Source organism: Columba livia, chromosome 26, assembly GCF_036013475.1.
Source record: "Columba livia isolate bColLiv1 breed racing homer chromosome 26, bColLiv1.pat.W.v2, whole genome shotgun sequence".
Lineage (NCBI taxonomy): Eukaryota > Metazoa > Chordata > Aves > Columbiformes > Columbidae > Columba > Columba livia.
This window is the reverse complement of record NC_088627.1, coordinates 211,692-233,357: the sequence shown is the minus strand read 5'-3', so window position 1 is coordinate 233,357 and position 21,666 is coordinate 211,692. Positions and strand designations below refer to the sequence as shown.

Here is a 21,666-nt window from a genome sequence, read left to right as displayed (position 1 = left end):
GTGTCCACAGCACTGGTTGAAGTCTGTGCTGCTGCCCCATCTGGGAGATCCACAAACAAAACGCTCACTTCAGTTTAATTCGGCCCCTGGAAAATGAATCAGAACACACCTTACCTGTGCAGCTTCGTAGGTGATGGTCTTCGTCTCCGTGTGGACGATGGGGACTTCTTTTGTGGGGATTTCGCTTTTGAGGGTGCTGGACACGTCGGAGATGGTGACCGTCTGCGTCTTCACCAGCGGCGGCTGCGGACAGGGTTCAAACACCCCGTGAAGAACACTCCGGCACTACCCGGCGGGACCGCGCTGCCGGCAAACCGTTCTGACACTGATCTGATAAAAGCGGCGCGGGCGGCGGGCCCAGCCCGGGGCTCTGGGCTGTACGGCTCCGTGACACAGCGCGGGCGCCAGCGGGGACCGAACAGGCAGAAACGTCCGCCGGAGCGCCCCAAACCGCGCCCTGCGTCACCCGGCCGGTGTGTCACGGCACCACCGAGAAACCGCCTCCGCTCATTGTGAACTTTCTAATTACTGGGAGCTCATTGCCAGCTGCCAGTAAAAGGTGATCCTCATCTACTGATAATGTCGAGATTAACACAAACCCTGGTCAAATAAAGACTCGCTCACAGCTGAGCAGCTTTATCTGGACTGCAAGTGAAACGCTGTTTTATTAAAATTCCTCATCAGATCCTAAGTCCTTCAACTTTTATTAAATCAATGTCAGACAAAACAGAAACATGACATCTCAAAAGAGAAATGGGGGTGGGAAAAGAGAGAAATCAGTTGTTCCACCACCTGATAATCATCCAGAAAAGAGACAAAGTTAGTTCAGACCCACAGTGCCTTCCCAGAGGCTCCATTTCTGCTCACCATCCCCAAACCTGGCAGATGCCACCACGACTGTTAGTGGGGGAAGCAAACATCCGTCTGATGGCAAGCAATCAGCGTCAACACTGAAGCAGGCAAAACCATCCCCCGCGTGGGAGCACAAAGGGGACACCACAGCCCATGTTCACCATGGGAAAGTACGGTCGACAGCGCTTCCAATTCGCTCTGTTGCGCTAAGGCTCAGTCTCCAGAACAGCGGGAGACGGCAAAAACCTTAGGGAACTAAAATTACGTGCCTTTGGAGCCTAAATATTTCCCTCTTTGGGGATGTAAGGGGATGCTTTGAGCAAAGAAAGGCGCTGTGGCGATTGTATTTAATGCAAAGATGAATTGAGAGGGGCTCATTTTAAAGCAAAAGATAAACTGAGAGGGGCTTGTGTGCGCTGACTGCGCGACATTAACGGGCTAAGTCGCTCTGAGCAAACACAGCCCCTGGGGTCCGTGGCATCTGCTTGCTGCAGTGTTTGGGGGTCCCGCTCCAAAGCCAGCCCAGGGTTTGAGGGAGCAGGCGCTGGGACTCTCTACCTGGAAGCAGCGAATGACCACCGGCAGCCTGTCATTAACATCCGAGTCGTGCCACTCGCCATTTAGCTTCCTAAAAGCAAACTTGTCTTCGCCGTCCTGCGCCCCCCGGGGAGCGGCGGCAGGGCTGGCGGGGGGCGCGGGCCCACACAGCTCCCCGGCCTTCTCCGTGGCCGCGCAAACCCCCGTCCTGCATCTCGGGTCCTGCTCCTCGTTCGCGGGGAGGCTGGGAGCCACCTCCTCCTCCTCCTCCTCCTCCTCCTCCTCCTCCTCCTCCTCGCTGCTTAGGGAGGAAGCAGCGGGGTCCCGGCTGGGAGAAGGTTGGGAGGCGGGCGGCACCGTGGTGTCACTAACAGCTACCGCCTGCTTTGGGCCCCCCCGCGCAAAGCCAGAGCTGAGAGCGCTGCTCTCCGGCGCTGCCGCCATGTCCTCTCGGGACAGAAAGTCACTCACGTTCTAAAAAGAAATGAATACACACACAAACAAAAAAAAGGCCAGAGAGAGAGAAAGAAAGAGCGTTAGGGAGAACAGGAGATCATGGAGCATCAAGGCAAAACAGCGGTTTCTTGTCACAATCACATCTCCGATAACGCATGCAACAGCGGGGACACTTGGAAACCTTTGTGCTCCGTGCTGGATCCAGTGCGCTTGCCGACACGGCCTTCCCGGTACATTAATAACCCACTCTTTAAGGAATTAAAACTACTCTCTGCAACCGGAGGAAGCGCCACCACTGAGCACCTTCTGCCCGGTTTGGACACAGGAATCATTCCAGCGTAGCAAGTGAGGACTTGTGCACATTCACAAATGCAACAAAACCCACCGGCTACACCAAAACCTCACCCAGTTCTGGCAGATTTGTGTCCATTAGAATTTCCAGGCTCTTGGGCTTCTCTCGGATATTGCTCAGGAAAACGCGCCGAACCGCAGTGAAGAGATCAGCGCCGCGACGATCGGCTCTGACCGACCACAGCGAATCGCTGTTTCTGACCAAAGCCCTTCCCTGCGCCCCCAAAGGTTTATCCAGCCCCCACCCTCACTTTGCCAAACGCAAGATGTTATTCTACGGCAATATCCCACAGAACAGAAGTGGATGTTTTCAGCCTTGAGCAGCCACGTCTTCATTTTGCTTTAAAACCTGGATTTATATACTGCCAATATACTCATCTCTCCTTAATTATATAGGCTAAATCTTGCAAATTCACCATAAGATCTTGCGAAGATGCAGCTCATCTCCTGGAGTTTAATGGAAAACGGCTCAGGAGGAAGGTTTCTTTACATACCGGCCAGGGAACTACTTGAACCAAGAGGAAGAATCACAGATAAAACAAAGCAGATTAAGCAGCTTCACCAACAAATCTATGTGAGAGACAAACATCTGTATCCAGTCAAAACAGCTTCCCAGCTCCCTCCTGCAGACACAGGAATGGTTTGCACTGTGGACATGTCTTGTATGGTAGAAGCACAAAGGAAGAGAAAAGCCGAAAAGAGGCCTATAGCGTAAATAAATCGCTCATGGGTAGAGCCAAGTGCAGCAGTGAACATGCGAACTCTGGAGACAATGAAATCCTGATAAGATCAACTGATCACAAGCACTTTTCTTTCTTGCCTTCCTGTTCCACTGGTAAGCAAACAGACTAATGGAAAGGTATTTGTCAGACTAATTCGAAGGTATTTGACAGACTAATTCAATTTGTTTCTAGATAAAATAATCTATTTACACATACTTTTTTTTTAGATACAGCTATGCTTGTTCCTATATTTTAAAATGCAGTTTGCATGTAGGCTAGCAAATACTACCTTATAAAAAACACCCTCCCAAGGAATCCGAGCACCTGTTACAAATTCTGATCTTATCAAGATTTATTTTGACTGGCACATGCAAACGTGTCCCTGCGTTGGGGCCCAGACCCGCAGAGCTCCGGGACCCTGGGCCGCGACACCCGGGGCTGCACACGCCTGGTCCCGGACACAGCCCGCAGCAGGGGAGCCCAAACCAAGCATCAGCCGTACCAGTGTGAACAGCACACAGGACAGGGGGCAGCGCCCAAAGGAAGCCACCGAGCCAGACATGGGCGCAGCCGAAACGTGACCCAGCTAAACACGGATCGTTGTGCACCTGATGTTGACAAACACTGAGGATATTGCTCAAGTCAAGCATTAGCATGTAAAAAATGACACAGGACAACTCAGACCGGGGATAAATTAATAACAGGCTTAATTGCATGGCTGACACCAGCGACCGAAAGGATTTGTTTTTCTCAAGAGGTGGTTTTGTAAGCATTTGTTTTGCCCGTATCTTTCCAGGCAGTGCGGCTCTGGACCGGGCTGCGTCCGCACGCGCCGGCTGCCCAAGCGGAGCCGGTGTGGCGGAGCCGGTGTGTGCTCCGCAGCCCGTGCAGACACGCTGCTCCCAGAAACGCTCCATCACCCATCCAGACCAGACCCTCGCCCCGCAGGACACCCAAGGAGCGCTAAAGCCACGTCAGCCTGCAAAGACTTTTTCCAAAAACTGATAGGATGAAATTACAGTGCACGCCAACTCCCTACAGCCACCCTATTAAATCCTATACGTTCAGTGAGTTAGCAGTTCCCGCTCCCCCTGTTGTTCGCTATGGCACCGCGGTGCTTTGTGCTGGCACATGTTATTAGGTCATCCCCAAACAAGCGTCTGCAGGAGCTACCGGGCTCGGTGTGACCCGCGACACACGCACGAGCTGATGATGATGATGATGCTTTTGCAGTGAACCACACTCACCAGCGAGGTCCCAGCAGCTGATGCTCAATCTCACCGCTGTGCAAGCATTTGGGTAGAAAGTATTATAAAGCAGAAAACAAGAGATGCGGATTTTACAATACCTGCCACGCCTTACAGAATTTCTTTACTTAAAGACTGAAGTTTAAAAGCTTAGAAGCTGTTCAACAAACTCTCGGTGTTTGAAAATTATGGCCAGGACCTACGGATCTGTGTTTTGGGGCTGATTTTTTAATTGCCGTTAATGTGATCACAACAGCCTGACCAGCCTAGTCAGACGACAGATGGGTAAAAGAGAATTTGACCCAAGTTAAAAGTAAGGCTAGAAAATACACAGCATGCTGCAAGCTTAAAAATAGTAAATGTCATGAACTAGAATACCAAGATATTACACAACACAGCAGCCACTTCCAATCCACATCAACTATTTTGCACCATAAAACAACCTCCAGATCAATACTTAAGTGATTTGAATAAGGTTGCTGAGCAATATGATGCCAGAACCGTTTCCTACCCCCATCCACCCTGCTTCCGCGGGGCAGGTGCCCTGGGATGGGGGTATGGAGCTGCGCACTTCTTATTCCAAATGTCCTCTGCAGAGCGAAGGCCGCTGGGGCACCGCAAACGTCCCTTGGAGCAGCAGCAAGGGCGAACACCGTGTGTCCAGGGCGCCCAGGAAAGCAGCAGCACGAACAGATCGCTGCCCTGCGGTCGCTCACGAGCGCACGGGATGAGCCAAACAGCTTACCCAGGAGTGAACAATCTTACAGAAGAAAAGCTGCAACCCAGAATAAAAACGGCTCTGGATCCAGGCTCGAGACACAACCTCGCGCGCCTGCAGCCAGGGGCTCACGCTGCACTGCCGGGCGGAGAGGCGGCGTTAATTAGGAACGTGGCTGCTTCCCTTACAATACCAGAAAGGAGCACTTCTGTCCTCAGATGAAGGCAGCGTTCGAGGAGACGCTCCCGCGGTTGTGCTGTGCAGGACCCGTGACGCTTTGGCTCTCGGGACAACTTTCTGCACATGGTTTTTCCTACTATTCAGTCTCAGAAGCAAAGCAGGAGAACATGTTAGTGTCACATTCAGCATTTGGGACAGAGCTGAGCCTTTTTGACCCATCTGCAAACAAAGCCTTTCTTAAATCAAGCCGGATTTAATCTTCAATCGAATTCTCTGGCCAGCTGGGGAGTGTGCATTGCTGACAGCCGCTCCCCAGCAGACCCAACGCCACCAACCCAACAGACCCAACGCCACCAACCCAACAGACCCAACGCCACCAACCCAAGCTGGGCTCTGGTGGCTGCTGGCTTGAGAAAGCAATACCCAGGGTTAGTCCACGGGAGTCGTTAACACAGGCCACATATAGCTTTTTTTGTTAATAAGCAGTGGAAAGAAGAATCTGATTTGCAGTAACATTTATTAACGATAAATGTACATATTTACAAAGAAAAATCTGAGAAGAAATACAAAACTGAAAAAAGTGTTCCAAAAGAGAGCAGTTTAGGAAAAAAAGAAAGTGTTTTCAGTCCCCACAAGCTGATCCAACGCGACCGCGTGCCGCTGCTGGGAGACCCCAAAGAGGCACAAACCGAAGCTCGTCCTTCCCTCCACCTTCGCACGCCACGACAGAGGCGGCCAGGGACGCAAGAGAAACCCCCCATCGCGTCCTCCCACGTCACAGGGTCACGGGGCGGATGTCGCCCACCCCAAGTACAGAGCAAAGAGTTTCTGAAGAATCCATAACCCCAACCTGGGCTAAATTCTTCTGGGCAGCTCCCTACATCCATCAGCCTGTAGGCTGGAAAAGGCGCCACCAACTCAAGACCAGAAAAAATAGAAACCCACTAAACCGGTGGAACAATTCTCAGAGTGACAAATGACTGACCCTCACGTGAGATGAAAGACACTTTGCCCGCGGCCTTCCTGAGGGCCCGTGGTGCAGACACAGCGAGTCCAGCCCAACCGCGGTGCTGCAAGCGCCAGCGAGCCCTTTGGAGCCGTGGCAGGGAAATCACCTCTCCTCATCGTCTCAGCACAGGAGGCAAACACTGAGTACCTGGTTTTCGGGGTCGTCACTAGTTAGCACACGAATGGCCGGGGGACAGCTGCTCTCAGCCTAACTCCGTCCCCCACGCCGACCCACGGTGGGTCCTCAGTTCACGCTCCACTGACCCACAGGGCAAAGCGGCACCCGGCAGGAGATGTGGACCATGCCCTCATCTATCCGTTCACTTTAAATAACGGAAAAGGAAAAGGGACGTTATTTTACAGTAACGCAGACCTCGGACACCACTGATGATCATCACGAACAGACCCGATACCAAACGCGGCCTCAGAGCTGAATCCAAGTTCCAAGCAATCGGCTCTGGCACTCTTGCTGCTTCAAAATACTGACAGCCCACCTTCTCCCAAACCACAAAACCACAAGATTTTGTGATTGATCTGAGGTTCAGAAGAGCTGATATTGGCATAAGAGGAGTCAGAAAGTGAGTTTCAGGATTTGAAACCCGCCTCGTCCCCGCGGTTGGACGAGGACGCGCACCGAGCTCCACGTGCGTCCTACGGCGGGATGCGCCACGGGTGCCTGCGCGACAACCCGGCGGCTTCCACACCTCGGCCTCTAAAAGCGGAAGACTGCGTACAAAGGCAGTGTATTAAAACGGGAAGAACACTCTCCGATGAAAAATCAGCATCCTCACAAAGTAAAGACCTAAAGGCACAAACCGGTGAACTAACTGGAGCGGGTTACAAGAGTAATCGGAAAGATTCCTGTGAGATTAAAACAAAGGGTTTCACTAGCAAGCCACGTTTCTGAGACAGCATTTAGAGAGCCTCAACCGGTACACGGAGAGCAACAGGCGGCCCGAGTGGTCCGTGACACACCACGGCCCTTCGGATCAGACAGCACATGCCATATTTCTGCCTTTTTCCAGCAAGCTTATCTGCTAGCTTCCTAAATAACACTGTTCACACCGATACAGATCTACAAAGGGTTATAAATACATGTATTTATATATATTCACACATTTTAGTCCCTGTAGTAAAGGCCTACTCCGCTCTCCTCTGCCGCCGGAGCAGCCAGCGCTGGCGGCACTGGCGGCTGTCTCGGCAGCCAGCGTGTCTACACCGATCCTCCCGAGAACGCAGCAGAAAGCGGATTCCTACCGAAAGGAGAAGCGTGTGGCTCAGTTCAGTCCCGTAATTACTATATACACAAAAGAAACCCCTTAGACACAAAGTTCCACCCTCCTCTGGCTCGCAAACCAGCCCAGCGGGGCAGCTCCTCCTGGAGCCTACGCGGCTCAACCGGGCAATGTGGATAAACATGAGCATCCTCCAGGCGTTTACATTTGTAGCAATAAACAAGCAGCAGCATGCACAGTTTTGTTAGAGAAGTCAAAAAAACGGATGGCGTTGACACTGCAGTGTTCGCGACGCGGTGGAATCCGCGTGCCAACAGCGCAGCCGTACCTGAGGGCAGGCCGCTCCGCTCCTGCAGCCCGCGCAAACCGGTCTGTTAGTTCGACACAAATTAAAACAAAACACATCCCAAGCGCACCAAGACCGCCGGGTTCAGAAAAATTATTAATCCACGTTTACAATAAATATTTTGTCCTATAACATGATGTATTTTCTTGGAAATGAGAACATGAAAAGCTGCGATGCTTTGCCAAAGGCTTCCCCCACCGGGAAAACGAAAAGCTGCCTGTCCCTAAGTTAACACTTGATAATCAACACTCTCTGTTTAAACGCCAATCTCAGTTTCCTGGAGAAGGAGTGGTTATGGATTAGAGTCAGCAGATCGCTGTAAAGCCTCTTTTGGTTCAGCAGCAAATGCTTCCCAGCTTGTGAACGTCTCACATTTAAAACGAGAAGCTTCTAAGCAAGCCTTCAGCAATTCCTACATGGCACCTACAGGGGCTGAAGAAGCAAATGTTTTCTCCCCTGTATTTACACTCCCAGCAATCAGTAACACGGTTCAGAGAACTTGTTTCTTTCTGCGCTAGGAAACTTGCCAAGGGAGCCGGCAATCCACAACCACCCCTGCCAGGTCCCGGTGGCAGCGGCACAGTGACGTGCAGCGGGATTGAACGCGACGGTCGCCGTCCCCTCCCGGGACAGCGAAATGCGGGGATCACAGAGCAGGACAGGGAGGATGTGGCAGAAGCTACAGCCAAGAAACTCGGGAGCTTTGGTCTGGAGGTTTCAACCTGACCTCAGAGGAAGAGCAGCCACCACACAGTCAGTGCTACGACCAGCAGAAAGGACATCACAAAGGGAACGCGTGGAGAGGGAAAAAGGCTAGAGTACAGCCGGCAGCTTTTGAGGGCTTTCTGCTCTTCAGGAATCGGAATAGAAACCTTTGGCAGAGTTGCTTCGCTTGCCGGCCGGGGAAAGGCTGTCTCAGTAGGCATTTCCTGCTTTTTTACCTTGTCTTCATCCTGTACTAACAAAGGACGTTCCCGTGTCTGCTTTCGTGGTAGGAGATCAAGAAAGACAGAGAGAGATGAACAAAAATGACAGATGGAAAGTGCCCAAAAGTGACACTTGGAGGTGTGCAAAGCCTTGGGACAGCTTGTGCTCAAGGAAAAGACGAACCGCCCCGGAGAGCGGAGCGAGAGGCACAAGCCTTGGGCAGAGAACCTAACCCCCTGCAGAGCTCCTGAGCACCCGGCTCCCGTCACACACGGACGGCGCCTGCGCCCAAAACCCACCGGAGCGGCTTGGAACTGGGGTGGCTGGGGAAAACGTCTTGAGGCCTTAAGAACTAGAAACGGTGGCGTACAAAATGCGGCCTCCGACAGCCTCCTATTCTACAGTGCCCTTAAAAAACAGTGTCAAATATCGCCAAAGATCCGGACTGCAGTGCGGATACAAAATGCTATTTTCAAAGTTCTGACGAGAGTATCAAAATTTCAATTGTTTTGAAAATTCCACTGGGACAAGTGAAAAACTGTTAATAGTGCAAACCGCAGGCGGCACACGGGCGGGACGGCAACGGGAGCCCTGCGAACTTCCGAAATTTTGCTCCGCATTTTAGCACTTTTGTTTCTGGAGTCTGAAGAATGTAAAAAAGAAGAAAGTGGCGTGAGTAGCTCAGCAGGGGCCACGCGGGGGCTGCAGCGCGTCTGCCGGCGCGGGGACGGACGGGCAGCGCTGCCGCCCCTCCGGCGCGGCGGCCCCGGTGCAGCCCGAGCGCCTCTACGAGAGGAAGAACTTGGCTCTGAGCTCCCGGAGCTGCGCCAGCCGCCGGTCAGCGCGGGCCTTGGGGACTGGCTCTTTGCACACCCCGAAGTGGTGGGAACTGGGGAGAAAGCAGCTCGGAGACTGGGCAGCAAAAGAAAATATAAAATGCAAGAGTAACATGGTCGTTAAAACAAAACAGAACAAAAAAACAAAGAAAGACAACATAAAAAGAACAGGGTACAGTTAAACTTTCGGCATTACTTTTCTCAACGAATACACGGTTATATCTTTCATGCAGCTTTTTCGAACCAGCCATGCACCAAAATAAGCAAAATTGGAAGCTGCAAAAGCTGCAGCAGCGCAAAAGTCCTCTCGCGTGAGGCGTGAAACCACTTCACGCAGCCAAAAGAAAAGGAAGTTATCCAGCAGCTGCTGCTGAGTTGTGCTTGGTGCCATCGCCACAGCAAAGTCTGGCTCAGAAGCGCATCAGCTTTACCTCGAGCCCACCAACCTGTCTCTCAGAAGATAGGACAGTGACTTTCTCGACCTGGACACACAAAGCACGTTAAGGTTCAGTTGTCTTGCAATAAAACGTTTTGGAACAGCAGAAAAGCAGCCCCTGGCAGAACATCCTTTGGGCACTACCAAATATGCTGCCATGGACAGGGAAATAGGATCGCTTTGCGTCTTTAACTGATTTACCACCCTTAAACATGAAGTGATCTTTAGTCATCAATGATAAATAACGATCAAGAGATTTAGCATCCCGAAAGGTGTAGGAACACGCCCCATCCGGGAGGTGCCTGGTGAAGATGCATTTCTGGATGTTCACAGCAGAATGTGACCACTTCGGACAGGCTCAAATTACGAGTGAATTTCCAGAAATGCAAATGCAGGGCTGACACCATCGCCGCTGCAGCCGTAGGTGTGGAAAGCCCCCAGCACCTGGTTATCGCCAGCAGCAGCCCCCCCAGACCTCACGGGCCGTCTCCATGCAAGAAAGTCTTCAGAATAACCAGCAATGGCACTTCTGAAGAGCAGCTGTGGAGCTGGAGAGTCCCTGCTCCATCCCACCCACACATCCAGGGGCTGTAACCGGCACGGCCCTTCGCGATGCTTTGAGGAGCCTGTAGCAAACCTGGCCGTCAAACCCCTCGTCACAATCACCCTCCGTCCCCTGCAAGGTGACGCCGATCAGGAAGCATCTGCCCTGCACGGGTTTGAAGATCAAACGGCAGCGCACCTGCGGCGCCGGGGCGGCGGGGCAGAGCCAGGCCTAACGCAGCCCGGCCCGCCGCCTCTGCCGCCAGGACGCGAGTCTTCAATTGTAACAAGAAACCGCATCTGTTGCTTAAGAGACTGACTGTAACGGGCTCTAACTACCGCTCCACTCACAGGCTTCAAGTCTGAGGTAGGTAAGGCCAATATTAAACAGAGAAGGTGTGTGTTGTCCAAGAAGAAACCAGCTGGCAGACAGATCTCTGCTGCTGCGACTTGGTTTCTTTGAAAAATTACCTTTTTAAGGAAATTAGCAGAGAAACTGAATGCGGCTACTAAGACCATTCCTACAAGGAGGAAGATTTTCAGCACGCAGGAGCAGCCCCGCTGGAGCCGCCTGCGCCTCCCGCGGCCGCCGGAGCACGTCCCAACCAGGCCCAGCCCAACGGCACCCGGATAACTGGAGAGCAGAGCGACCCCAGAACTGACACCACCGCGCGCTTCCTGCTATCTACAATTTTATCTCTGAAGCAAAAATTCCCTTCAATTCAGGTATCTGCAGTTTGGAGACTGCATTCCCTGGCACCAGGAATAAGCCAGTTCCCAAAACAGCCATGGGAAATGAAGTTCAGCATCACGGATGGCAGCAGCACTAGGAAAAGCAGCATTGAAACCAGGTGAGGAATTCCTACGTGCTTTTCTACCAAGAAAAAACCAAATCACATTTTTATGATACTGCAGCTAAAGCTTCAATTCCCTCAGAGGCCACAACACGCGTCAGAAGTCAATGTTATTACAATTCCCTATAACTGAAGACTAAGGGGAGCTGCGGCTGAACCCGGTGGCGACACCGTCCCCGCGCCGCGGCACTCACCCCGTCCGCTCCCGTGGGAACCTGCCCGTTGGCGCTGAGCGTTCGGAACGGGGAGTGGGCGGACAGGCGCTTGTCCCATTCGCTCGGCCGAGGCTCCGGGACGGACTCCATGAAGTTCTTCTTCAGCTCGCTGATGTTGGCGTGACGCTTCTTGATTTCTTCTTGTGTCTTATCCAGATCCTATTAGTTAAAAGGGCAGGATAAGTAAAGGGCCGTGGAGGCGGCCCGTGCGGTGGCCTAGGCTGCCGCATAGCAAAGCTGCGCTCAGCAGAGCCGTCACCGGCTCCATCGACAGCGCTCACACGGCAAGCACACAAAGGAACGTCCTCTCTCCTGACTGATTTATTAACTGGGATAAACTGCCATGGGCACGGAGCGGGGTCTCCTCCGGGAGCGGGACGAGCCACCAACTCCTCTCGAGCCACATCCAAACAGATGACGGCTGAGCTGTCACCGCACGGGTTTGCCCCATATGGGATTTTAATTGCAATAATATATTCGTTTGGGTTATTTACTTTAATGCCTTTAAATTGGGTGGGTTTGCCTTCTTTTCACTCTGCTAGCCTGAATATTCACGGGTACATGCACTTAACGTTTGAGAAAATATTTTCCAAACTCTATTTATCCTCTTCATACCTATTCCTTCTTCATCCTACAAGCATTATCTTTGCTCCCGGAATACCCCATTACACCCCCCGCTTTCGTTTCATCCCTCCGGGAGCTAGCGCAGGAGGTTTCAGGCTTCTGAAACGGAGAAGACAGCCCTTCAGAAGCCAACCTGAGAATTCACTTTATGCCGGATCAACTAAGAAACTCCTGCTAAAATGCCTCATCTGGAAAGGCCAGACTTCTGCTCTGTGCCGCCGGTTTGCAGCAAACGCACGGACTGCGAGGCAAGCCGGCTCTCTTCAGCTTGTTTAAAAATAGCTTTTCTTTGCAAGCAAACCAGAGTTTGTGGAAAACAAAAGCTTTTGCATAAAACAGGCTGAAGCCAAACAACAGCTTTTCTGGACAGTGCCAAAAAGCAGCAAGCCTCGTCCATCAGAAAGGGGGAAACTGAGGTCAGTAAAAGCATCCCTGGGAAACTGTAGCTATCTTTGTGCTTTTAGCTGGTACTCAGCCCATCGATTTCAGAAGACGGGAGAGCAAACACGTCCCTAAAGGAGGGTCCCCTGACATCTGCGTCCCTGCAGCTCTCCAGGACAGCGCCTCCTGCGCGGGGACACAGCCCCAAACGCCTCGTGCTTAGCTTGGAAATTAGGAACAGTTTCTCCCCAAAGGGCTGTGGGGCACTGAACAGGCTGCCCAGGGCAGTGCTGGAGTCACCAGCCCTGGAGGGCTGGACGTGGAGATGAGGGTCTCAGGACACGGGGCAGGGACAGGGGGGGTTGTGGTTGGACTCCATGATCCTGAGGGGCTTTTCCAACCACAATGATTCTACAAACAACATTCGCTCTGGGGTTTTGGGGGAAACAACAGGTTTGAGCTCCGTCCTGGATGAAAGCACAAGGCAAGTGCCTGCGGATTAGGGGAAAAAAAACAACACAAATAAATCTGCTGAGGCTGCTCCTGGTTTAGAGCAGAGAGCACGACCGCCGGCATCCCCGAGCTGCTCCAGGAGGGTCTGCAGAGCAGCACAAGCCACCAGAGCCACGTGGAGCCACAGCGGGTCGTGAAAGCACCTGGAGGAATGAGCTCGCTCAGGCGTGAACGCTTCTCCTCCTGCTTCGCCCCTGTTTGTGAGAACGCAGAGCGCGGGCTATCGAGCACAGGGGCAATAAATGGCTTTCAATAAAATCAAGCAGTAATGTCAGGATCTGCTGGAAAAATATCTGATCTGCCAAATGCACGGATTTAAAAAACAGGAAAAAAAAGGGCTAAAGGGGAGGGTGGGCTGCGGGGTCAACGCTGTCCTAGGGGCGGGCTGCAGCACCTGCAACGGAGCCGGCGGGGAGGGAGCGGGCCGGGTGCCAGAGCCAAGTGCTGCGCTAACGGAAAACCCGCGGTCTAGAAGCAATGGGAACGCTCTGTTTGGGGCTGGGGAGATGGAGCTGCTGGAACTGGGTGAAGGAAAACAACGGGCACAGTCTTTGCAGCGTCCCGGCGGCGCCAAACCCTGCCCGGCGAGCCGCAGGGCCAGGACACCCCGTGGACAAGAGCTCTAAGCTGCGGCGGTTAACAATACAATAATAATTTAAAAAACCCTGAAAAACACTCAAAAGCTGCGAAACTTTTAAAATTGGCATTGGGAGAAGGCAGTTAGTACACTTCAGCTTTCAAGAGATACCAAGAGGGAAACCCTCCAGCTGCTGGTGCTGCAAGTTTGAGGAGAAACACGTAACACAGGATCACAGGATCAGAAGCCACAAAACACCTCCCATAACACAGTGTATTAAAAACATAAATAAAATATACGATTGGCACGGTCTGCTCTGAGACCCTACTGGGGGAACAGTGAGTGTAAAGAGCTCCCGAAGCCGAAGAGAACGGCTGTAAGCGCGGGGATGAAATGGCTTCTCGCCCGCTCACAAGCCACCCGCGGCCATGGGTCCCTGTGTCCCCTCCGAGGGCACCTGGTGCCGCTGCAGGATGGGGCTGGGAGGGCGAGAAGATGCTGCAGGGCGAGAAAGCACCGGGAGAAGGACCGCGACGCCGCCGGCATCGCTGCGGTGTCCAAAGGAGAACGCGCCCCTGTCCGAAGCAAACGGCCGAACTCCACGGAGACTGTAATTTCAATACAGCTTATCCTGAATTTTGTATTTTCATAGGCTGTTCCCCCAGAACAATAACACATTTCGAGCGAGAGGGAAGGTGTGAATGAGCCCCCGGCGGGTCCCGGAGCTGACCGGAGCGCACGGCTCTGCCAATCCTATATTTTGGGTAAGTATGAGAGAATGAAAGTCAGAAGAGCAGAAGGAAGGATGCCTGCACGTCGTCGGGTTTACCGTCACCATGCAAAAGCGTATGTAAAACAAGTAATAAAATAGAGGACTTCCATGCAGCAGCATGCAGAAACAAAGGCGGAGGCAAAGAGGAGGAAAAAAGTTCAGCGCAGATGCAGAAGGTCTAGGCAAACGCAACTGAAAAAAGCTTCGAGTTCATACAAACCTCCAACATTAAATTGCTATGCCTGATATAAATGTTTTCACCATCTAGCCTCTTTGATCTTTTCTGTGAAAATGAAAGAAAAGGGGGAAACAAAAAGGAAAAAAAAAAAGGCACAAAAAATTAAAATGTTGTTCTTGCGGGATTGACAAATTGGCAAATTAAGAGTGAACTGAGGCGGGGAGCAGCGGGGAGCAGCCGCAGGCCCTGCGGACCGGGGGCTGGCGCCGGAGAGCGGAGATGCGATGGGAGTTAAAGAGACAGCGCCGGCACCGCTGGACCCTCCGCCGGGGCCTCGGGGACTCGTGCGGGCCGCGACCCGCTGGCGACACCGCCCCGCGCCCGCGGCTCCGCTGGCGTCACCGGTGTCACCGGTGTCACCTCCACACCGCCTCACTGCGCTTGACCACCCGTCCCGTCTGGATGTGTCCCCTCTTACTTCGTTTAAAAAAGCGTTATACTTGGTCTGTTTTGCATTTCCTGGAACGCACACCAGAGTTTTCTTTGGTTTCCAATTAAATTTCTTACAGAGAAGTAGAGAGAGATTTTATAAATCCAACCAAGTGCGTTTCTCTCAAAAATTCACTTGCACAAATCGCAACCCAAGGCACACGGAGAACGTGGCGCACTGTCTTTTTAAACGGGTACGGATGCATGAGTGACATGGCAAATTTCTTTGGTGACAGTGTGAAGTGGCTGACCTTCCTCATTCTTATCAGCTCCTCCTCTTTCTCTGCAGGCGGCTGCTGCGGGGCGGCGATAAAGAGAAAAAGTTGTTGGTTCATTTAACTGTGTTGAACCTCAACATTTTAACCTTAAAAAAAAGAAAAGTAGCAACCTAACTGAATTATTAACACAAACCTGGGGCTGGTCACCATTCGCGGTGGGTACTGTGACCGCAATGTGCGTTTTCCTCACCTACATTTAAGAAATAAATGGGTAAAAACATTTCTTGTTAGTAGACCGTTCAGTTTCAAAACGCAGCTGCTCGGAGTTGGTTTTGAAATGCTGGGTGAGCATGCAGAACACCAACATGCAGCTCTCGGGAAGGAGTTAACGACACCCAGCCCTCGGGTCTGTTAGTCAGCGGCACATGGACAATAATTCCTCCAGCCTGAGGATTATTTGCATGTGGAACCAGAGCGCGGTGCCAGGCAGTGCTTTCAAACGCCACCGGCGGCTGGATCTCCCCCGAAATCCGTCCCCAACGCCACATGCGCAAACTAACGCCGACCTTCTGGGAAACAGGATTGTTTGTTACGCGTTCACAGGGCCAGTGAGAAGAGTCCTATCTATAAAATCAAACCTAACACCATGAATTATTTGCTGTCCACGAGCAGAGAGCCAAGATTGTCTTAACACTTTGCGGAAAGTGTTCTAGGGAAACCGGATTGCCAAGTATCCTGCAGGCGGAAGCAGCGGTGGGTGTTACGTAAAGGGACGCGGCTGCACTGGCGGATCAGCGTGAACGGGCATGCTCAAATCCACAATTTCCTCCCACAGCTACATGTAAAGAAAAAAAAATGAAGTGTTTAAGCATTTAGGGAAGAAGCCTGTAGTAAGTGAGACGGGATGAAGGGAATTCCCTTATTCCCGGTTTGGCGCTAGGGAGGGTGCGCGGGAGCAGCGGCACAGGGACTGTCACAGTGCGCTCCAAAGCGCCATCATGACCATCTCTTCGGCTTTTGAATTTAAAATTACAGGTCACACAGGCCACACATTTTTTTAAAGCAGCTCTCTTTTCTCCATCTTCATCTCCAGTCTTAACTAGCAGTGATCCACCCAGGAGTTTGTCATCCCACACCCACTGCGAGATGTACTGCAGCAGAAACGTGGCTCCAGTAGTGCTGGGAACAGCTGAACACTGAGAGTAACGTACGAACTACCTCTGGGCACACCCCCGCTGCAACGCCGCAAGGTTTCCGTCAGGACATTTGCAGAATATTAAGGCCACTGTAATATGTAATTATTTTCACTTAGGAGAACAGGCACACCCAGATCAGCATCAGCAGAGGTCTCGGACATTTGTAGAAAGTTCAAATAATGTTTTTTAAAAAATCATTTAAACAATAACCCCCCAAGATCTCAACACGGTGCCACTCGCAGCTCAAGCTTTGACCCAGTGCGCAGAACGTGCGAACAGCCCTCCCGGGGACAGCCCGTCACCGTAAAGAACACCCGCGCCGGGCACGGGGCCGTGGACCGGATCCCCGGCACCGGCTTGGCGGGAACTGCTCCGGCTGTCGCACCAGGAACCGCAGACGGCCGGTGACGGCGAGCCCCGAGTCCAACTCCCGTGCGACTCTTGCCGGGTTTTCTGACCATCTATTGGTAAGTTGCATTTAGTTTGACCGCAGCCACCAAAATGCGCTGCCCTGCACCCCAAGGGGCGAGGCTGGGATGTCCTTCGGCCCCAAATCCCCGTTCCTCGCCCCGATCCCATGCTTGCCGAGGGATCAACCCCTCGCCCAGGGACGGGGCACAGAGCTGATGCTCCGGGGAGATTTCTAGAACCGAATCTCCAGCTGCCTCCAAAGAGACGCAGGTCTGATGTACCTTTGATGTGTCGGCCGGCTCCGGTTTGGCTTTCTCCAGTGGGATTTCTTCCCGTCTCACATCGGGTTTTGCTGCTTCCTTTTCTATTTTAGAGACAGCGACCACGTCCTTTGAGCCAGGCTTAGCTGGGCCCGGCTCTGCAGCGTGGCTCTGGGCGATGGCCGGGGCGGAGGTGGGACGGGGACTCCTCTCGGGGGTGATCACGGCCACTGCTGAGGATGGGGGACAGAGACAGGGACAAGGGTCAGAGCTGGTAACGTTTCTGATGCACCGGGCAAAGTCCTCCCAAATTACAGCGCTCGTGTTTAAAATGAAAGGGAGGAGGAGGGGAAAAAGGGAAAAGAAATCAAGATGTTGAGCAAAGCGGCTTGTGCGTTTAGTATGGGAAAGTTGAGGTTATTTTCCTTATGGTTTAAACAAAGTAAAATAAACCCCACACCAGATGGGTTACAAAAGCAAGCTTGCACTCCGCAGAGAAGCCACACCAGAGAGGCAGATCTATTTCTGACAGCATGCCATCGATTTCTGAGTCCTTTACACACAACTCACACAAAAGTCCTTCCCGTATGGCCACTAAAATAGAAATGCTTAAAGCTGAGCTGAGTTCTTCACTCATTGGCGTCTCCTCAACCAGAAACGGATGGTTTGTGCAGCGGCACCGCAGGCTTTCCAGCAACTCAGACCAAAAATAAATCAAATAATCAATACGCATTGATCCACAAAACTTCACAGCATCTTCCTGGTGGGTTTCGAGGCAGGTGGGGCTGCGATGGGCATCTCCTGCTGCCAGGAGACAGCGAGCATCTCCAGCATCTCCAGCATCTCCAGCATCTCCTGCTGCCAGGAGACAGCCAGCGAGCATCTCCAGCATCTCCTGCTGCCAGGAGACAGCCAGCATCTCCAGCATCTCCGCATCTCCAGCATCTCCGCATCTCCAGCATCTCTTGCTGCCAGGAGACAGCCAGCATCTCCAGCATCTCTGCATCTCCGGCATCCCCGGCCGGGCCGCAGCGCGGAGCTGAGCAGCGCGCTGCTGAACCACCTTCGCGGAAGACGGCGGTCCTGAGCCAGCCCGGGGACACACATCAGCCCGCTCCTCTCCTTCAATTCCTCACTTCCCCAACAGTCCCTACCCCTGAAAAGCCCAACAGCTCCCAGATATTCAAGCCCAAATTAATTCACTATAGACACAATAAGCTATTTAGCTCTCCCGATGTTGGTCTTCATGGCCATTCCGCTGAAAATATACCCTGTTACCTAAAGTAATTTCTTTGACATGACCTCATATTCCTAAAGCACTGCGTAACCCCCCCAGCCCACGCTGGGTTACTCATGTCCATCCAACTAGTCAGACACTAGAAAATCTGGTGTTAAAGAAAGTGTAATTTTAAGTAATTGCCGGGTGTGCAAGGCCATTGTGGTGGCGCCTGGTTCCCCTGAACTGGCTCTAGTTCTCTCATCACTGTTTCAACTCCTCCTCATCCTCCTCTTGAGCTGGGTTTATCTCAACATTGCCAGGAGCACGTTTGGCCAAAAACGTGACGCAGGTGTCAAAAAGCCACCTCAGAGACTGAGCAGCAAAGGGAACACTGCAGCGGTGAATCCACAGGGCCCCCTCTCGGGGGCCTCCTGCTTCTCTCAGCGCCGCAGAGCACCCAAATGTGCGAAACACGATAAACAAACAGAGCTTTTTCTTTTGATATTCAGCACCGAGTTCCACGCTGTCCAGAACCGAGTTACTGTAGTTATACACCTCTAGCTATTTGGACAGATGAGGATCAAAACACGGGAAAAAGCACCGCTGCAAAATATGAGATTTAAAGTAGCAATGGGCTTCACCGTGGCCAGGAGCTCCGTCGCTGCCGGGAGCGCGAGCGCCACGAGGAGAGCGCAGGAGGTGCAGAGGGGGCAGCGGCGGCAGGAGAGCCTGGCCCCCGCGAGCACCCCCGTCCGCACGCAGCGCTGCTTTGGGGCTTTTCATAACATCCAAGAAAAAAGAGGCAGCTCCCAGTCACCTCCCTCCACAGCTTCAACCTCCTCTTCCCGCCATGACCAGATCTGCTTTTAACTACGATCAGGGTGCACCTGTCTGCGGCAGTGAAGATGCTCTGAAGAAAAACCCTAATTAAGGAAGAATTTGGCTCCCTACTGAGGAAAAAAAGCGGAGCGTAGGTGCCGTCCAGCAGACACGACCCCAGTGTCCCTGCAGCTCGGGGAAGCACAGCTCACAGGAAGCGACAGCGACAGGGGAGCGTTCGAAGGCCACGGCACACTCGCGGCACGCGGGCACACAGCCAAGCCACCGCGCCTCCGCCACAGCAGCGCTCGCGTCATCGCAGCACAAAGCCCAGGGTGATTTTAGCAGCAATTAACACCACTGCAAACGACGACACCTCTGTCCTACAGCACGGCATCACTCCAACCCGGCGGGTCCCGGCACGGGTGGCCGCCGGAGCCGCGCCGGTGGCAAAGGCCGCGGCTGTACCTGAGCGCGGCGGCTCCGGGAACGTGGGCTCGGCAACGGGAGCCTTAACCACCTCTACCTTCTCCTCCTCCTCTTCCTCCTCTGCAATGGGTTTCATTTCAAAAGTTTTGAGAGGGTGTTCAGCTAGAAAGAGGTTTGCACGTGTTACCAGGGCGGGACACACGACGGCTGCCACAGCACAGAGCGCAGATCCCTCTCCAAGCAGCAGCTGAGAACAGCGATGTGGTCTGTAAACCAGGCAGCTTAACAGTGTGTTTTCACTGTGCAATTATATGTTAGTCTTTCTAGCGCCGCCAGGCCCGAGAGGGACGAGCGGGGACAAGAACCACAGAGGAGCTCTGCAGGCGCTTTGCCCAGGAGGGGCCGCGCAAACGGCTGGGGACGCCCAGGAAAAACACACCCAGGCTCCTCTACATAAAATACTACATAAAAACGAGCAGCTTTAACCAACTGACCTCGTCTGTCAACTTCAAATCTAGAAACTAAGATGTACACCCATCCATCTTGGTGTCTGAAACGCTAACTCTTCACCTCGCCTCTACCGCAGCAGGGCCGCCGCGCCAGGCAGCGCTGGCGAACCAGAACCCAGGGCAGCGGTGGGGACAGTCCGTCACGCCACTTTACGAAAGCTTGGTCCAGGTTTCAAACCAGCAAAACAGTGATGTCGAAACCACATGGTAAAAACAAAATCAGGGTGGGAGAAGGGAAGCGGAGCAGCACACCATGCGGCTGCATATGAATTATCTCCAGCCCTAATGCAGCACAGGCATTCGCTATGTAAGTGACAAGGACTGCAAGTATTTGACACCACCACTGCTGCGATACGCTTATTAGTATTCAGATATGTTGTTGTACCTACACACCTCTTAACAGTATTAGTATTTATTACTAAGAGAAATATGAGCTCCATGTAGCAAAATGGATGGCATTTCTCAAACCACCAAGAGAACCCAGAATAGGCTTAAAAAATGGCAAGCAGGCCCCAGGGTGAAGAATTTCAGAAGCTTTACAAGAAGTTTCAAGACCAAACTTTACCCTTTCCTAATCCACATGTACAAAAGCGCCCACACCGCCTGAGGAGACAGCTCCCAACGCCCCCGCACCCTGAACTTCTCCCCACCAGAACCACGGGCTAATGAGGTGCCAGGCGGAAAGCGAACGAGTCCCCCAGAGCCGGGCTGTCCGTCCTCTGGCTGCAAAACTCTTCTTGCAAAAGAAAAATGAAAAAGAAAGCTGCCAGGTTTGGTGAAACTTCACAGGAACAGGCATGTACAGGAGAGGAAAGGCGCTGCAGAAGAGTTGTAGCCACCACCACAGCTATACCTGGCTTCTCTCGGATCAGATCCGCGGGTTTTGGTTCGGGAACCTCAACCACCAACACCTCCTCCTGCTTCTCTTCCTCTATGGCTCTGAACTCAACTTTTTGAGTCGCACGTTTAGCTGAAGAAACGGGGCACACGTTAACGACTGCCCGCACGGCAGACGAGAAACAAGGCTGCAGAAGCAGTTACGTTCACAGGCTGCTCTTTTCCAGGCTCTGCTATTTGGGTGCGTGATTGCAGCGGGTTTTTTAACTCATCTGGGGCCATAACGGTCTACGGGGCACGGTCAGGGGGCAACCAGCAGCGCCGGTGCCCGTCTCTGTGCATCGCGCCCGGGACTGCAAGCGTCTGGCTCTGCTCAGTCCCGATCCTCTTGTGCAAAGGCGCCCCGTGATCCAGAAACAGGGGAGCAAACTTCGGCGCCCCCCTCCCATGGCTCACCTCCTCTAGCCTGCTCCCGCCTGACGGTTGTGCCACGAACCCGAACGCCAGCGTCGCTTTAACCGGTGCTGGAAAAGCTTCAAACAGCTGTGGCAAGAACAAAGCTCTCTCAAGGAAAGCTGCGCCACTTAAAAAGCTCTGTTAAACAAACAAATCCTACAATAGCTTAACTCCCCATTTGCTAAAAGGAAAATGCGTTGAGACTGAATGAGGATGTATCTTTACAACCAGAGCTTTGCCTTGAGCCTTCAGCACCCACCTACGTGCTTTTCGTCAGGCAGTTCTTGCTGCTATCAGTTTGCATTTTATATCCAG

At 52.7% G+C, this 21,666-nt stretch overlaps 2 protein-coding genes across 41 annotated transcripts in view; one reads left to right on the top strand and one right to left on the bottom strand.

Annotated features, from left to right (window-relative positions):
* The window catches only part of MECR (mitochondrial trans-2-enoyl-CoA reductase), a 182,136-nt gene that overhangs the window by 86,074 nt on the left and 74,396 nt on the right, over positions 1 to 21,666 (top strand). The gene's annotated exons all lie outside the window — the stretch shown is intronic.
* EPB41 (erythrocyte membrane protein band 4.1) overlaps positions 1 to 21,666 on the bottom strand; it is a 77,003-nt gene that overhangs the window by 6,754 nt on the left and 48,583 nt on the right. For 6 of the 38 annotated variants that reach the window (XM_065041280.1, XM_065041279.1, XM_065041261.1 and 3 more), the window contains 10 exons: positions 20,912 to 21,028; positions 19,589 to 19,711; positions 17,104 to 17,315; positions 15,409 to 15,465; positions 15,249 to 15,293; positions 14,551 to 14,613; positions 11,443 to 11,622; positions 9,862 to 9,897; positions 1,411 to 1,863; positions 115 to 243 (listed from right to left, as the gene is read on the bottom strand). In XM_065041280.1, the coding sequence (XP_064897352.1) occupies positions 115 to 243; positions 1,411 to 1,863; positions 9,862 to 9,897; positions 11,443 to 11,622; positions 14,551 to 14,613; positions 15,249 to 15,293; positions 15,409 to 15,465; positions 17,104 to 17,315; positions 19,589 to 19,711; positions 20,912 to 21,028 (1,415 nt within the window). Of the gene's footprint in view, positions 1 to 114; positions 244 to 1,410; positions 1,864 to 8,781; positions 9,492 to 9,861; positions 9,898 to 11,442; positions 11,623 to 14,550; positions 14,614 to 15,248; positions 15,294 to 15,408; positions 15,466 to 17,103; positions 17,316 to 19,588; positions 19,712 to 20,911; positions 21,029 to 21,666 lie in introns of those variants that run through there. The other 32 variants (XM_065041262.1, XM_065041263.1, XM_065041266.1 and 29 more) reach the window with 32 other exon arrangements.